This window comes from Rhipicephalus sanguineus, chromosome 11, assembly GCF_013339695.2.
Source record: "Rhipicephalus sanguineus isolate Rsan-2018 chromosome 11, BIME_Rsan_1.4, whole genome shotgun sequence".
In the NCBI taxonomy this organism is placed as follows: Eukaryota; Metazoa; Arthropoda; class Arachnida; order Ixodida; family Ixodidae; genus Rhipicephalus; species Rhipicephalus sanguineus.
The window spans coordinates 55,732,086-55,750,647 of NC_051186.1; the positions used below are offsets into that span (position 1 = coordinate 55,732,086).

Sequence of the window (18,562 nt, forward strand, 5' to 3'; positions counted from 1 at the left end):
AGAACGCGGATAATGCAGCCAATTAAGTCGAAAGATAGACGCATCGCATATGTGTTATGCCATCGCGTGTGCTGTAACAGTGGAGCGAAACGAAAACAGCACGTGGCGCTCTTGTTTCGTTCAAATGTACAAATATCCACAATGTCGCCGTAAGGGCGAAGCAATGAATGCGACAGCAACAAAATGGAATGTCACACGAAGGACGGCAAGCAGCTTGAAGCTTGCAGCGCGCTGCTCATGCCCAAAGGAGGCACGAAAAGAACACACACAGGACGAGCGCGAACTATAGACAACTGCCACAGCTCGACACTTGCAGCGCGTTGCTCAAGCACAAAGAAGGACGCACGAAAAGAACGCACAGGTATACAAATGACGAGCACGAACTAACAAGTGTCACAGTTGTTGCTTCTTTGTGTTTGAACAGCGCACTGCAAGTGCCGACTATGCACAACCAACTAGCCCCTACTTTGGCTCTTCTAGCTGGCAGCCCGCTCCTTTCGCAAACGCGGCCGCTGCAGCGAGCGAAGTGACCTTCGCGCGGTCTATAGCTTTAACGCAAACCTTGAGGTGAAAGCACAAAACGTACAAACCTACCCCTCACGAGACAGGCGTGCGAATACGGGCGAAAACGCCCTGCAGGTTAAATAAAGTACAGGCAGGAGGCGCGCGCACATCCCACCTCCGACGAAACATGAGCGATGCGACGACCTTTAAAGGGACCGACAACTGATTTTTCTCGACCCAGTTTTTTACGGCGCGACAGGAAGCTCACCCTTCGTAGCGTTTGTAGCTGCAGTGGTTTATCCGAAAAGCACGTAGTTATTTTATAAGCAGTATTTTTCGATCTGAAAGGCTCCAAACACGCATGAAGGCTTGCTTCAGCAACGCTGAGAATTGATAGCGATGCCGCAAATTCTTGTGAAAGCTGTCGTTGGTCTGCTTTCACAGGAGTTACTGTAACTATGCTCAACCACCTTTATTTTGAGCTTTCCAACCATTTTTGAAAATAGCAAGCTGTTACAATGAGATGTGTGGCTTTATACACCTTCCCGGTATTTGTACAGCGTTGTGTGCGCCTGCGCCCAAGGTTGCCTGCGCCTGTGTCATGGATGGCTTGTTCCGGCGTCGTTACTCTCTCGATACACGAGCCAGGCCAAGTAATCGAAAACGTAACTGTGCATATGCACGGCCGCACCGAGTAGCAGCGCGCGTCATTTCTGAGACGAAGTGTAGGTAGCAAAACTATCTTGCTCCGAAATCTTAGCGACCTGGAAACTGCGTGCACGGTTGCATGAGCACGCTGAAAAGTTGCTCAAGACGCGCTGACGAGCATGGGATCATTACGTCACACGAAGGCAGCGCCACTTTAATGCATACTACTAACGCAGGCCTATATGTACATTATTATGGAGTAATACCTTTTAATACAAAGAAACGAACAATATTTTAATACTAACAAAAAGATCATCGACCGCGTGCAGCAATCAACGGTCACGTGACCGTCTTCATCGGTTCATTCATGTTTTTGCCGCCAGAGGCGCCACAGGTCATTTTTCGTGACTTTCAATTAAGAAATAAAATATAAATCCATCTCTCACGAAAAAAAACAGGGTTGGTTTGAGTCAGTGCGACGGACAATCTTTACATCAGTGGAGTCAACTCATTTCATATTGTGGGCAGTTGTCGGTCCCCTTAAAGCGCACCCTTCGCGCCATCTTGCGTGTGATAGTGAATACGCTGAAGCACCTCCAGGCTCTGCGCACCGCCAGCGGTAAATGGTGTATATAAATAGCTCGCCCTTCGTATGCTGGGTGACGTACAGGGGGCATGGAAAGAAACGCGAACAGCGCGGCGCGCTGTTGTCATCACGCTCTCACCTCGGTGGCAATAAAAAGACGCTAGATGATTCTTGATTGTATCGTGGATTATTCTAGTGGCTTTTTATCACCATCCAGGCTACAGCCACTTGAAAATAAATGAAAAACAGCAGGAAATGTAGATGTCGCATGTTCGCGTTTCTTTCCATCCCCACTGTACGCTGCGTGGCCGAATTGTATGTACACACGACTACCACTAATATACAGCAGGTAGAACTTTCCTACAGCGCATGTTGGTTTGGTGATGCGCTTACGGTAGGGAGACGGTACTGTGTACCTTAAAGCGTCTCCCTACCGTAAGAGCATCAGCAAGCCAACATGAACCAACTAGCCCCTTTCGTCGCATTACTAGAGCGCGTGTTTTTTTGTTTTTTTTTTAATCTTGGTCCGACTTAGCTGGTACACCCGGTATAACGCGAAACTTAATTCCTCACTTCCAAGTTTGGCAAGCGCGCACCCTATAGGAGTTCTGCGAAGTATATACACGAAAGACAAGAGCTTATAACTAGGGGTGTGCGAATATCAAATTTTTCGAATACGAATCGAATACGAATATCCACCTTCGAATATCGAATCGAATATCGAATATCAAAGGAAAAATGCCTCGACAGTAACGATATTTTATTTAACACGTAGCTATTTGAAGAAAAAAAAACATTAACAGCCTGACTGGCAACAAAACATACACGGCTATCTCCAAAACACAATGTCAAGGCTAGCACAATGCACATCACAACGCAAGCAAATATCACGGCACAATGAAAGTAATGACTACATGTTATCATGTAGAAATATGAGTTGCTCCACATGATCAGGCAGCAGGCGCTCCCTTGTAACAGAGACACCCCCTGCCACTGAAAAGGCACGCTCGCTTGGAACAGAAGTGGCTGGTATAGGGAGCTTTGCAGCTTTGCCAGACTGGGGTATCTGAAGGTGCCTACAGTCCGCCACCAGTCACGTGGGTCACTGTCTTTCTTCAGAAGTGGTCCCGCATAGTGAACGAGTGGTAGAGCGGCACGTTACGGCCGCATAATATTGAAAATGTACGGTTACATGATCGCCAACAGCGCTGCACGTCGGAGATGCACCAGCAATAAATCATACGTATTGGGGCGCTCGTCGCAAGCAGATATCATGCCTCCGTGTACTTACGATGTTTATTGCTCCCGTCGGCAACGTTTTTAGCGATACGAACGCAGCAGAAATATGGAAGACGAGTTATTTTATGCATGATAATCGAATCGCATATTCGAATTTTTCGAATATTCGAAGTTATCGAATATTCGAAACTTTTCGAATACACGATTTTCGTCGAATGAAATATTCGTCGAATATTTCATTCGAAATATTCGACGAATATTTCGAATGAAATATTCGACGAATATTCGAAACTTTCGAATATTCGCACACCCCTACTATATATAGAACTCTTTTGTAGAGCTGTGCGAATAGCGAAATTTTGAGTGCGAAGCGAATTCGAATAATAAAGATTGAGTGCGAATCGAATCGAATAATTTCGAATAATTTTCGAATATTTCTCAAACATTTTTCGAATAATTCGAAGTGAAATTACAGAAAAAGTTGCAGAGAATCCCTAAGTATGTTCTTGTGAGATAGCAACATGAAAGTGTTTCTTTTCGCTAGGTTGATGAAGCGCTGGTGGGGTCATATTTCATAGTTGTCTTTCTTATCAAGAATGAGGCAATGTAGAGACCGAATTGTATTTATGTACATGATTTGGTGCAACCAAAGTGTTGCCAACAACACTTTACAAGTGATAGGCAAAGATGCCATTTCCTCGGCCTCTCCTCCTCTTTCAACTTCAGTGGAAGCCCAACTGATGTGGCGGACAAGAGTGTGCTCTCAAGTCCGGAGTTCCAAATCTGCCTCGTACACATCGATATATAAGAACATCTGAAATTTTGGATGCTAAAAAGCTTCGGCGTCCGATTTTTCGGACTTCCTGCCCGAATTTCAGGTCCAAAACAGCATTAATTGAGCCCCCAATTCTGCCACATCTTTCATCTCCATATTGGAACCAGCGTTTTCTTGAGTTAATACATTTGCGACCGTAGCGGAGCTTAAAAGACAGCTTTGCCGCAATACGGGGGTGTGATGAGGTGAAGCATATTGAAAATCTAGGGACCACTTCCCCCAAACGGACGTTGACCGACTCTTGGCTAAGTTCGACCGTAACGGACCTTGAAAGGCAGCTTTGCCGCAATACGGGGCTGTGATGAGGTGAAGCATGTTGAAAATCTAGGGACCACTTCCAATCGGACGTTGACTGTCTCTTGGCTAAGTTCGACCGTAACAGACCTTGAAAGGCAGCTTTGCCGCAACACGGGGCTGTGATGAGGTGAAGCATATTGAAAATCTAGGGACCACTTCCAAACGGACGTTGACTGCCTCTTGGCTAAGTTCGACCGTAACGGAGCTTGAAAGGCAGCTTTGCCGCACTACGAGAGTGTAATGAGGTGAAGCATATTGAAAACCTGAAGGGGTCACTTTCAACCGGACGTTGACTGCATTTGTCTTTGGCAAGTTCGAATAGTTCGAATAGTAAAATTTCAGTGCGAATCGAATCGAATAGCAAACGCTATTCGAAAAATATTCGAAATTTCGAATATTCGCACACCCCTACTTATAACATTTCAATTTCCCGTTTAACGCGAGTGCCACAAGGCCCAGTTTCAATCGCTATCGAGTCCGATTGTAGTCCCGATTGAAGGGAGGTTTTTGTAGGAAGCCAATGGTGGCCGATCAATTCGATACCGACACAGCCTCGATCGCGATCGAAAGTAACCATGCGACATTCTTATAAGGTACGCGCTTGTCGAGCGTGAAAGCCATGGAAGCAAGGGCCCAGCAACACGTTTTGCTAACTCCTCACGTGGTTCTTTCAAAATGATGCTGGTTTCCCACCATGGAGGAATGTCGTGAGTGTTCGCGTGAGTATCTTGCAGCCTGCAGTTGCAGGTAATAAATCATAGTAAAACCTCCAAGGCCGAAGCTCAAGGGAGGATGGAGGCTTCAAGATATGAAGATACTTGAACACGGGGTATCGCTGGAGCAAAACGTTTTCACATGTGGTCTTGCCTTCTTCAAGGTAGCAACATGAAGACAAGACAGCTTGTCTAAACGTTGGCACCCGTGACACCTGCTGCATGCTCAAGAATATTCACCTCTGGTTAAGGTGCTCGACTGCTCGCCCTAAAGTCGCGGGATCGAATCCCGACTGCGGAGGCCACATTTCGACAGAGACAAAATGCTAGAGGCCCGTGTGCTCAGATTTAGGCGCACGTTAAAGAAACCCCGATGGTCGAAATTTCTAGAACCCTCCACTACGGCATCTCTCATAATCATATCGTGGTTTTGGGACGTAAAACCGCAACATTAAATCAATCAATCGCCTCTAGTAAAACCACAGGCAGACGTGATGGCAACTGGTGTTTCTTTTAGCCACGCCGGGCGGCTGCTCAGAGTCGTGACGCAATACAGCCAGTAACGTCTTTAGGTGGCACCACCTGCTTATATTCACCATCGCTCGGTAAATTAAAAAATATATATCATAACGCGTGACGAAGTTAAAAACAATTAATTCAGTAAGGTAGCATGAACGCAATGTTTCCTACGTGAGTTCAGGAATCTATAGGTGATGCAGATTTATACAGTTGCGTATGTAAATAGAAACGCTTCGAAATGTCTAGGAGGCATATACGCATGCTTCATTCTCATAACCAATTCACACATCATCATCTTCACAGTTGTCGTGGTAACCATCGCTATCTTGAGTTTTTCTTGCAATAGATGACGGCATTCGTTATGAATCGCACTAAAATTCGAAAGAACAGTACTCTGCATTCCCGTTCATTTCGCCCTTTTCTATCTATCTATCTATCTATCTATCTATCTATCTATCTATCTATCTATCTATCTATCTATCTATCTATCTATCTATCTATCTATCTATCTATCTATCTATCTATCTATCTATCTATCTATCTATCTATCTATCTATCTATCTATTTTATTTTATGTGTTCTGATCTCCGAGTTTTACGAACTCCAATAGGCTCGGCAAAACGGAAAGAAGTACATCACGTCAGAGCGATTGGAAACTCAAACTCTGAGAAGCAAAACTTAAAGAGAAAGTTCGATCAATCAATCAATCAATCAATCAATCAATCAATCAATCAATCAATCAATCAATCAATCAATCAAACAATCAATCAATCAATTTGGCATTCATTACAGCGTCAGCATCATAACGAACGCGAGGTTCATGACTTCCTGCTTGTTTTCCAAATCAGGTGTATAAGCTTCGTTGAAAAATGGTTCTCGCGTAAAGCCTATAAGCACAAATCCTGTGGATAATTGTGGACGGCTGATTGAACGGCCTTCCAAAAAAAAAAAAAAGAGAAAAACATCGACTTGTTAAACGCGCACCCCTGCGAAATTTGTGACGCGTATGACGCACTTGGTAACTTATTCTAGAAGTGCGTTAACGGCATTTGCCCTGTGGCGATAAGCCAATCGAGGTGCTTATTAAAGGATGCGTTGGTCACAAAAACCTACACAGTACAAGGTTATCTCATGACAACATCTCGGGATGGCGGAGTCAGGAGTTCGACTCTAGCGAATGTCGACGAAGCAGTGCCCACGAGGACCTCAATGTAGTAAGCAGAGCATCGGGCGCGTTGTGCAAAGGTCGAAGGTTCGGTCCCTGCAGGCGGCTAGTTTTCTTTTCGTCCACTTTAATTTATCCACTTTTATATCATAATTACAACTGTACAGTTAAAATACTACGAATAACGTCCGCTATATACTTTCCTTAGCTTTATTTCTGTTTGTTTTTATTAAGGTTTTCTCTGACAAACAAAAATGAGCCCTTAAAATTCCCTTCTTTCGTTCATTCAATGTAGTACGATAACAGGCAAACTTATAAATCGGTTTCTTATATCTCATTTATAGTGAACATTAAGATTATGCGCAACGTTTGTGCGCGCAGAGCATGATACATTGCTTCGTAAGATACGGTTTAAAAAGATCCAGTCTCTCTATGCTCTCTATGTCGTGAAACCAGATTAATATGTATATAGATTTGTGCGGGGGATGCATAGAAACATTGCTGAAACACGCACTTAAAAGTTCTCTTGGCCTCTACGAGCCCAGGGGCTAAGCGCGCGTAGTACACGGAACGGAGTGAATAAAGCACGAAGTCAGGTTACGACGGCAAGAAGAAAAAAATAGTCGCCTTGGTAATACAAACCTACGACAATTAAGCACGAGAAAACTGTCTATATCGCCCTCTGGATAAAACTATCAGGATGTTAAGGCAAAAGCATCAGATGCCTCACCAAGCGTGAAAATTGAGCTAAAATGAGAAAGCGCGAGCTTGAGTTAATCAACAAGTGAGAACGCTGCAAGCTCTGATGATTGAATCACTTAACATCCCCAGGATTTTGGGGCACGTACATGTCGCGCCATCTCTCGGCGGCGGCGGGGCGCCCTGCCTTAACTGAATGGGAAGCACAAAAAAAAATCATCTCTCACGAACGAAACATGATATTGAAAGCGACTCTCGGTTTCAGATACTAGGGAACCACGAGAACATTTTAGGTGTAATTAGAAGAACGTGCCACAAGGCGCCTACCTTCCCAGGCCATTTGAAGATTTTACCACACAGCCTATGAGAGCTGGCTCGATTTATACCCATTCTGGCCTCTTTCAACTTCGATTGCAAAGCTCAGTGAAGAGCTTTCAATACGGCTCCTGGTTTTAGATTGGCTGAGAAGCGCTCTTTCAATTGATATGCTACTTTATTGTGTAGCTAAAGCCGTGTAACTTCCTCGAATATTTTTGTCAGCCTTACTCTCGTTTCCAAAGCCCGCAATCGCATGCAGAGTGCCATCACCGCTCATTCGTAGTGACACATTGCGTAGAAGACCATGCTTTTGTAGGATGGATGCACCGGAAGCAGTTTGCACAGCCGGAAACGTGTCACAGCCTCAATGCTTCGGAGGTCACCTGTGTAATGATAATCCTTTCTTATACGTCACAATTGTTCTTAGAGTGGTTAGACGTTGTGTCAATTAACTTAATCGTGTTATTATTTCATTTGCTAATCCCCCTTGCTCAATACCCCGCCTAGGTGGCCGAAGGTACGTTAAATAATTAATTAAAAAGCCGCGTTAGATTATAGTGGAGGTGGCCTTGCGCATTCGTGTTCGAGGTCATGCGTTCGATTCCCGGCCATATTGGTTTGCGTTTTGAGATAGGCGAAACACAAGAACAACAGAGTACATAGACTTGGGTGCACTTTAAAAACGTACCGCTTGACAAAAGTAATCCGAAGTGCCTTCCTACGGCGAGTGTTATAGATAGATCGTGGTTTTTGCGCGTAATATTCCAAAAATGTATTATTATAGTCTTATTGACGCAGTACATCGGACGCCTAGGTTTCTCGCGCGCCATGCCGCCGCCACCACAGAAATTTGTAACTAATAACTGGCTCCGCTTGAATAGTAATGTTGTTGTGCCCGCATGCAAAGCCTTACTGTCACGCTATACGTATAGAGGATCGATATGTCATCTCGCGTTGCCGCCACGACCTTGTAGGAGGTCGCACAACACCTGAAAAAACGACGCTTGCGCGATTACAGCCGATGTTTCGCAACCGGTCGAGAGCGGCATTCAAATAGAAAACTGCGCACTTGCGTACAAATATTGCCAGAGGGTTTCCCACGCGTTGTGCCAGCTGCATGGCGATAATTGATGTATCCGAGCACACTGAGAAATGTTCGACCTTCGTACGCCGGAAAGAAAAGAAACAAATAAGATTTTAGGAGGAAGTATGGAAAGGGCGTAGATGAGCAAGTATTTAAATTACTGTCGCTAACAGCGCACACTCATTGCTTATTTTACAAGTGAAGCTTGGTAGGAGTCACAGATTTCGGTAGCGGCGTTGTCGTACGCAAAAAACCTGGCGCCGGCGGGCGTACAGAAACGCGGCCCTCCACTGGCGTAGCCAGGGGGGGGGGGGGTGTTGTTGGGGGAGGGGGGTCGAAGAACCTTCCCCGTTCCCAAGAAATTTTTCAGTTTTGCATGTGTATATGTGCACACAGCACACAAAAGGTATTGTTACGCACGAACATACATAAAGTATGATTGCTTCGCCACAAGCATATATTTTATTTCGCCTACATTAGCTACAATACCGACATTCTGCTGCGCTGCGATGTACTCTGTATCGCTAAATCGCGGTGACAAATTGGCTGTCGAGGCTGTATCACGAAACACTGACGGGAAACTCTCAGACGTTCTCTAAAAATTTGCGCGCAATCTATCGTTTCCGTTTTGCTAGCAGCCGCGCCGAAGGCGTCCGTGAACTCTGTATGTTTGCGTAGCAGCTGGCCTCGTACAAGCAAGGCTTTAATGAAATATTTGCGGCCTACTTTCAACCCATTTGCCAGCTATATGTCTTTCACCCAGTTTTCAGAGCGCTAGCTGTGACATATGCATGAATCTATAATGACTCGGCTACGTGGCTGCCCTAAAGCACAAGAGAATGCGACCGGGTTTGACTGATGCTACAGATTAGAGGGAGGTTGGGGGGAGGGGGGGTCACGGGCCGATCTTTGACAGCCCGGTCGATTTTTACTCGGGCACGGGGTTAGGACTCGAGCCGACGAGCATTTTTCATCGGGCTGGTTGGGTTCGTACGGCATTGGAGCTCGCGAATTCGGCCCGGAATTCTCGCCAGCCAACACTCCACATTCCAGGCGAAAGTCGGGGTTGCACACAGGACCACATGCCTGTCTTTCACTCTACGAAAAAAAAATAAAAAGACGGTTAACCAGCAAAGCTGAAACGTACGTCCCCAATGTTTATCACGGGCTGGGATCTCACGATGCGTCTTCTGTTATAGCTTTTGGTGATTTCTCTGTCACCACACTTAGGAGATGCGTGCTTCAAGGACGTTAGCTTAAAGGATATTAAGAAAAGCTAAAGGATCTTACGGGTTGCGATTCATGCTGCGGCGGGTATCATCCCCAGCTATACACTCTAAGAAAAGAAAAGGTGTCATTTAACTCTCTTTTTATACATGTAAGAGTCACATGTGTAGCACTCCCTTTAGAGGGGAAAGGTGACTCTCTTTTAGAGAAAGGTGCATTGACTCTCTTTTGGAAAGTCGTGCGTTCCACGACTCTCACATATGACTCTCACATGTATAAAAAGAGAGTCACAGTTCTTAGAGTGTATGTGCTGACAAAACCTGAAGAGAAACAGCGCAAGCGAGGTGACTGTTCGAGGTATACCATTGTATGCTTGTATCGCTTCTTCATTATAGTTTCCTGCACACTCACAGACCGCCACATTTTCCCACCTGCTAGAGGTATACAACGCTGATGAAAACCAAAAGGTTACCCAATTACTCCTTTTTTGGTGAGTGTTGACTTGCCGCATATATATAACTCCCTTTAAGGGTACGCGTTAACTCTCTTTTGTAGAGTCGCGGCTCCCACGACTCTCCGAAGAGAGTATAAGGATCTCGAAAAGAGAGTAATAGTGGATCTTTGAAGGCAGTTATATATGTGACAAATCAGCATTCACCAAAGTGCAACAGGGAATCTTTTTTTACTATTATTATTTCTTTCAGTGCGCTCCGGCATGCTTTTCGAGGCATTTCTCGCGGTTGTGGCGAACGTTTATTAATGTATCAAAACTCAAGTCACGTATATGCAGGCGCACTGAGCAAGCGATGAGCACCTACTCGACGCTTATGCATCCGCCTGGTGATGTTACTGGCTCGTTCTTAACCGCGCAGCGCCTTTGCGGCCAAATTACATGTTGATAATAATATTTATTGGCACACTCTTCGCAACAAGGCAACGACAAGTAGCCAATTATCATTCTTGTTACAATCAGGTATTATTCCTTATAGTGCATGCAGTATATCACCCTAGTTATCTCTTTCTGATTTCTTTTCTTCAGACAAGCCTTGACACTATTATACCGAAAAAAGAAACCGCTCTCTACAATGTACATAGCGTCCGTTACCTACGCCTGCACGTAGCGAATCCGAACACTGAAGCGACACCTAGTACTGCAAGCGTTTCGAAGGTACTGGACAGGCACTAGTATAATAATAAGGGATGCGATAATAGCATACTACGTTGTATACTCGAGGTGCGACCATGCCACTCATTTTCGAACGTCGCATACGAAGCAGACAACGTACGTGAACAGCACGTCCGCACACATACTGAAATTTGACTCACCGAGTGTGAAACTTAACGTTATTTTAAATTTTCATATTATACATAGTAATAAACAAACGAGAAGCGGTGGCCGTCGCGAGAAAATGGCGATATCTTTCCTCGTTTATTTTTTATTTCAATTAGAAGGCGGATAGGCTCTTGCAGGTGGAACTACTAGAGTCCAAAGTGTCGTCAGCGAGAGCCCATATTGCTGATGTGTGTATTTAGTTAGTTATTTGTTGACGCTCCGTATAATTCTGTAGTTGTCTGTGTTAGCGACTTAATAAGCATGCTGACCAATGTTCTTTTCCTTCGCAGGATCGGAAGCTAAAACGGAAACAGAGAGACGCGGCAAGGAGCGACTTACCATCTAGGGCCTAGTACGACTCGAAGAAAAAAATGAATTGAACATATAAAGCACCGAATCCGTCTTCCCCACCAGCGCTGATTAGTTCTTCAATGTCCTCACTGCCGCAAAACATGAAAATCATCCTACGAAGCTACACTCACCTGAACTTCGATGTTTGATTCTTCTCAACGCTAACGCTCTCAGGTCACAAAAAGCCATGTTCTCCTTTGCGATCGACCTAGTCGTTTTCCTAATCAAGGTCCTCGTTACCGCCTACGACGTCATCAGCATTCCCGTCTACTTCGTACTCCAGAAGCCCTGGGTCTACTGGAAGCAAAAACGACTGCGGTTCGCCAAACCCATCAAAGATGGCGACCCGTCGTCGCCTTACGTACGCCCGGAAACGCTCGACATCGAATGCCTGAAGGGTGTCCGAACGCTGGACGAAGCCACCCGCAAAGCAGTTCGGTCGTACCCCGAGCGACCCGCTCTGGGTACGAGGCCAGTCCTCGGACAAAGCGAGGACAAGCAGCCCGACGGCAGGGTCTTCAAGAAACTTGTTCTGGGCGACTACCAGTGGCTCACGTACGACGAGGTCGACCAGAAGATCGACCTGACGGCACGCGGTCTGCAGGCCATAGGCCTGAGACCACGTCAGCGCATGGCCATCCTAGCCGAGACGCGCTTGGAGTGGTTCGTAACGGCGCAGGCCTGTTTCCGCGCCAACGTCCCGCTAGTCACTCTGTACGCGACGCTTAGCAACGAAGGGATAGTGAGCGCAGTAAACAGGACCGCGGTGACGCACTTGGTCACTTCTGCGGACCTCCTTCCCCGGGTGATAAGCATCTCGGGCAAGACGCCGTCACTTACGCACATCGTCTACATGGAGAACGCTTCGTCCAAACAGCTCCAACCGTCTGCAGCTCAGGGTCCTCAGGCAAGTGCACTTAGGGTTACTTCCCGACTCTGTGCTCAATCGTGACACTGTCTCGCGATCTTCAGTAAAGTTCGGTCGCGCTATAATAGGTCAGTGTCGTTTGTCCACGACTCCTCCAGAAAATACAGTAGAGTGTTGACAGCTAATATCTATTAATTAATACTGGACCAGTGTCACAGCTCTCTTTGCCAGAGAAAGAACGGAAGGCTTTATTTCATTTAACGAAAGACTTGCAGCACCAACGCCTCATCTGTGGTGGCACAAACTGAGAATCAAGGAAAAAACAAGAAGACAGGATAGGACGCCAAGATCCTGTCTTCTTATTTTCCCTTGATTGTCAGTTTGCGCCACAAATCTTTCGTTAAGCAATGCCCCAACAAGCCCAAAGAAATAGTCTGCTAAAGTTTTATTTGGATGGAGCACGGGGCACCGAGTTATGGAATCAACGCTTCATGCTAAGGTTCTCAGTCCAGTGCTGTAGCGACGGAACTTCGGCGCTGATAATCAGCTTTCTGACAGCACCGTCTCGCGCTGATATAGTGAGTTCAGTTTCTAAACTTACAAACTCACGTTTCTTGAGTTTCGTTTTTGCGTACCTCTAGCGGCGATGTTACCGACACTGGGCCGTCAAATGAAAGCTACATAGCGCCTTGTGGTCAGTGCACAATGCTTGCGTACATTGATATTGTGCCTATATTTTTACACTACGCCAGAAACATTACGTGTAGGCAAGAGTGATGCGTAAGATGTGAGCACATCCAATGCGCGGTCGATGCTGAGGTTTACCGTTTACAGAAAAGGCAGGTCACCGACCGGTACGAAACAATCTGAAGGCAGGAGCGGGAAATGGCACCCTGAAAAACAATGTATATGCGTAAACAGTTGTGTGATGACTCTGAAGGCGTAAGTTGTCGCCCCGTCCTAAATCAGGGTTTCCGTTCATCCACCGCAGGTCATGCCGTTCTCCAGTCTTCAAACCTTGGGAAGCCAGCGCTACTTGCAAGAGTGCCGGCCCACGCCTGATGACATCGCGATCATCATGTTCACCAGCGGATCCACGGGAATTCCCAAGGGTGTCATGGCAACGCACAGCAACCTCATGACGACGATGAGATCCTTCGCTTTTCTCTGCCAGAACTTCGGGGTCGCAGGCAGCGAAGACGTCTACATCGCCTTCCTGCCTCTGGCCCACATGCTCGAGCTTTCTTTCGAGATACTGCTCATGAGCGTGGGCGGTCGCATAGGCTACTCCTCTCCCCTCACGCTCACCGACAAGTCAAACGGCGTCGATCCGAGCTGTCGCGGAGACGCGACCGTTCTGAAGCCGACTCAGATAACCTGTGTTCCTCTCGTGGCTGACCGGATCCGGAAAGGAATCAACGAAATGGCCGCTTCCAAGGGTGCCCTGTTCAAGGCGCTATTTGACTACGCCGTACAGTACAAATGCCGCTGGCTGAACCTCGGGTTCGACACTCCCATCCTCAACCGGGTACTGTTCAACAAGACGAGCCGCGTTCTCGGAGGCAAAACCAAGTTCATCGTGAGCGGCTCGGCCCCGCTGTCCAATCAGACCCGCTGGTTTCTGAGGGCCTGTCTAAATTGCCCGGTCGTCGAAGGATACGGCTTGTCAGAGACGAGCTGCGTGACCACGGCCATGGATCGGCGGGACACAAGCACGGGACGCGTGGGACCCCCGCTTCCGGGTTGCTACTTGCGCCTGGTCGACTGGCCGGAGGGCGGCTACAGCGTCGCCGACAAGCCTAACCCTCGCGGCGAGGTCGTTGTCGGAGGTCCGTGCATCACCAAGGGGTACTTCGAGGACGAAGAACTGACGCGAGAGTCGTTCCGGGAGGAAGGCGGCGTCCGCTGGTTCTACACTGGCGATGTAGGCGAAATCTTCCCCAACGGCACGCTCAAGATCATCGACCGCAAGAAGGACATCGTGAAACTTCAGCACGGCGAGTACGTGGCCCTAGTCCACGTCGAAGCGGTGCTCAAGTCCTGTCCACTCGTCGAAAACGCGTTCGTGTACGGTAACTCCCGGTACGCTTACCTGGTGACCTTCGTGTCGCCCAACTACGACCAATTGCTGCGCTTGGCTCGACGCCTCGGCAGGGAACAATTAGCATCTATGAGAGAGCTGTGCGCCGATTCCGTAGTCGCCGGCACCGCCGAGGAGTTTATTCTGAACTACGCGCGTTCGTGCGATTTGCAGAAGGCCGAGGTGCCTCGCAAGGTGAGACTATGTCACGAAGAATGGACGCCGGACACGGGACTAGTCACGCCCACGTTGAAGCTTTGCAGAAAGCCTCTGCAAAAGTACTACGAGAGTGATATAAACGCTCTTTACGAGTCGGACGAGGAATGCGTTGTGCCTCTCATACACCGCCCCGAGTAGTTGTGATGGAAGTTATTAGGCTATATTTGTGATACGGTTGAAGTACTGGGTATCATAGCTTACCTATACCGACTGGCAAGCGTTCAAATACAAGGCCCGCACTGGAGTGACACTGACGGAGGAAGCTCTCGCAAAATGGCGTGCCTGCAGACCAAGAAATGGGCACTCGTCATACATTACAAACGTAGGCGTACGTAGTGTTCGCCATTAGAGGTGGGTGAAGTGTCACCCCAGTGCCTCCCCCCCCCCCCCCATTGGTAAAGTCCGAAAGAAAAGATTCGCAATGGATGCAGAACTGAAAATGAAGCGACGACGTACTTCTCTCAACGGCCTGCCTTTGGTCCCCGGCTCTCCGTGGGTAAAAGTGGCGAGTAAACAGTTCTTGGAATACAACATCAGGGGTCATCGGCCCTCATTCTCGTGAAAAAACTTGCATGTTCATGACCCCGAACTTCAAACGATGGCCGGACAGGGTCCGACTAAGTAAGGTATACGGGGCAGACTTGGCGCCTCCCTTAGACGATTCGGTGGGCGGCCGCCCCCCTGCTCTCCCTGTGCGCCCGCCTATGATTACGATGGTCAAGCGGACACCAAACACGAGAACAACGTCGAGTGAGCTGCGCAATATGCACTGCTGCCGTAATTAAGACCGTGCAACGTCTTGTATATATGTAATGATTACATTGACCTGTAAGATAAAGGAGCCCTGAACATGGACCCTTACATCACTTCTTGCTGAGACAACCGTGCCCAGGAACGCTCCTCACCTTCGGGCGTTGTTGGCTGGAGTGCTGGGTGTGTGAGTACAGTCGCGCACAATATGACTAGCAACACGGGAGCACGTGGCCTCAAGAGCTCCAAGATCACCGATGGCTTCCACAACCCATTACATCACTAACTGAATGCTCTTCTTTCACTTGGGGAGGATATAATACAATAAAATATAATTTAGTTGAGCAAATGAAGGCAGATTGAAGCCATGCGCGATCCTTTGGCTCATGAGGCCACACGCTCCCATTTTGCAAGTTATACTGAGCGCGACTGTACGTGTGTCTCTTTCTCTTTTCTTTCCCCTTTTCCCACTGACAAATTGAGGCACCACTGGCGACATTTTCGTTTTGTAATAAAGGACAATAATCGTTTGACTTTATATGTAGAAGAATTGTAACCACCCAACAAGTCAGTGGGCACGGCGTTGCAGACTCTAAGCTGATATCCAACGTAGTTGTACGAACGGTCAAACAATTTCATTAAAAGCGACCAACAGGTAATACGTTTCCCCGTTGCGGTATGCGATTTATGCAGGTTCTCTTTTTCATCCTGCGCGATTCGCTTTAAAAAAAATCCAAATGCAAGGTATATAGCAGCTATCCGCGATCCAGATCCTTGGAGTGATCACTGCTTCTAATGGTGTACCTGAGGCAAACATGAGTTCCAGTGAAAAAGAGAGCTGGGGGTTGACGAAGGGACACGTACTCTATTGTAGTCACACGCAGAGCGCTCTGAGGGCTCTGAGGGCTATAGAGCTTCTGAGGGCTATATATATATATATATATATATATATATATATATATATATATATATATATATATATATATATATATATATATTCCATAACTTCCATTCGAGTTTTACAAAAAATGAAATAAAATGAAATGTACAAGTCGAAAAATAAGTTCACACCTCTCTTTTCCCCTCCATTCCAGTGCGCACACCCAAATGCATAGCAGTGCATGGAGTTGTCGATCGCAGGAAATTGTGCAGCGTCCGAGCGACTATTCTGACATGCTGACTGTGTGGTCGCTCAAGTTGCCGGTGTCTTTTGTAGCATGTTTTTGCCTGTTTTTAACACAATTATCTTTTGGTACGGACCATAGTATTAAAAAGGCGAGCACGTGGATTCTGAGGATCAGGCTTATCGGTTGCTACCCAAACAACAATGCTAGCGGTGCGAATTGACCAAGTGACAACTAAATCTCTACGAATTAAAAACATTCCTTTGATCTGTAGAAAAAAGAACGTGGTTCGAGACATCGAAACCAGTAACTTTCTTTTCTCTCTTATTTTACATGTCGGAATTATTTTGCACATCCTTGATGGACCTCACCTTTCATTAGTATCGTTTCTTTTGTTATTTTTGCTTAGCTCTCCAGTGTTTCACTCAACAAGTCCAACAAAGCAGACTGGTGGTATAGTTGGTGCTGCACATATTATTGTTGGACGACGCAGGACGACGTAAGACACGAAAACGCTACAGCGCTGCGTTTTCGTGTTTCTTGTCGTCCTACGTCGTTTCTTCGCGCTAAACCTCAAGATATGCACGCACTAAGTGTCCGATTATAGCAACATTACATGTTCCACAACATTATAGCAACACCCTTCGTTTGACTTTTTTTTTTAAATGCGAAGCATTTCTTATCGAACCTTTGCCACTTTGAGCGTATCTATCTATCTATCTATCTATCTATCTATCTATCTATCTATCTATCTATCTATCTATCTATCTATCTATCTATCTATCTATCTATCTATCTATCTATCTATCTATCTATCTATCTATCTATCTATCTATCTATCTATCTATCTATCTATCTATCTATCTATCTATCTATCTATCTATCTATCTATCTATCTATCTATCTATCTATCTATCTATCTATCTATTTAGCCGCCTACGTCTAGGTGCTCTCATGATCGCCTCCTTAACTTGGTGTACACCAAAATTGGCATGAGAGGGTAAGAGCATTTGACTAACATGACTGTCGGGTCATGACATGAATAACGCGAAAATCCTGTCGAGCACGTCGTCAAACCCTTGCCACGGAGCCAAGGGTCGCAGGTTCGAATGGCTGGTCCCAGTCGAACCGAACATTTTTTGTTATATCTTTATTTGCGCCTACTTCGAATTTTCGCTCACGGACAACGTTGATTTTTCGCTCAAAACTAAAGATTCCGCCGCCGACACCGGAATTTTTGCGAAACGAGCTCTTTAACACTGTCGAGTTAAAACAAGTGGTGGCGCATACAGGTCTAATCATAAGACTGCAGTAATGTGAAATCGCATACTTACAAGCGGAGCTCACTGACGCAGCAACCTGTGTGTTAAGAAATATCGACAGTTCAGAATACTATGCAAATGATCTACGGGAGAGCGACGAGCTATCCTGAACAGACGAAGGAAAATGCAGAAATGGAGGTTAGCAACATCTGTATGTGTACTGCGTATGAGTCGCTGGGCCACGAACGTTTTTAAAATGCAGTGCTTAGAACGAATTATTAACGACTTAGGGTACTATAAACCTTTGCATAGGGCGAGGAGGACCGGACTGGCAACCACCGCTTTCCTCCTCTCTGGCTCGTGCGCGACGGCGCGGAGTGTGCGGGCTGGTGCTTCGATGAGTGGCATTGCCGAACAATTTTTGCGTTTTTTAGGTCGACCTGCGGATGTTCTTCTCTTTTATTGCGATGTCAGCCACAGAAAGGTCAAGAGGAAACCACTCGGTTGTTTTGGTTGTGAGTGAGTGAGTCAGAACTTTATTTTGTAGTCCTAACAACGACAGAAAAATGGGAAACTGCTGTCTGAATAAGTATGCGACGTGTATCTCCAGGCGCGGAGTGTTTGAGGTTGCGGACACTTCAAGGTACACCGTTTGTGTTACGTTCTAAATCGGCAAGTGCCGCAATATATCCTATATACCTAGTGTTCCACACAGTCAAATGAGAATCGGATATGTCCAGG

General features: G+C 46.5%; 1 protein-coding gene across 1 annotated transcript in view; it reads left to right on the top strand.

Moving 5' to 3' along the window:
- Nucleotides 1-15,955, top strand: part of LOC119375052 (long-chain-fatty-acid--CoA ligase 4) — a 32,143-nt gene extending 16,188 nt beyond the window's left edge. Inside the window, exons 2-3 of the mRNA XM_037645250.2 lie at nt 11,458-12,425; nt 13,378-15,955. Coding sequence (XP_037501178.2) covers nt 11,706-12,425; nt 13,378-14,823 — 2,166 coding nt within the window. The 5' untranslated portion in view covers nt 11,458-11,705 and the 3' untranslated portion in view covers nt 14,824-15,955. The remainder of the gene's footprint in view (nt 1-11,457; nt 12,426-13,377) is intronic.
- The last annotated feature ends 2,607 nt before the right edge of the window (nt 15,956-18,562 follow it).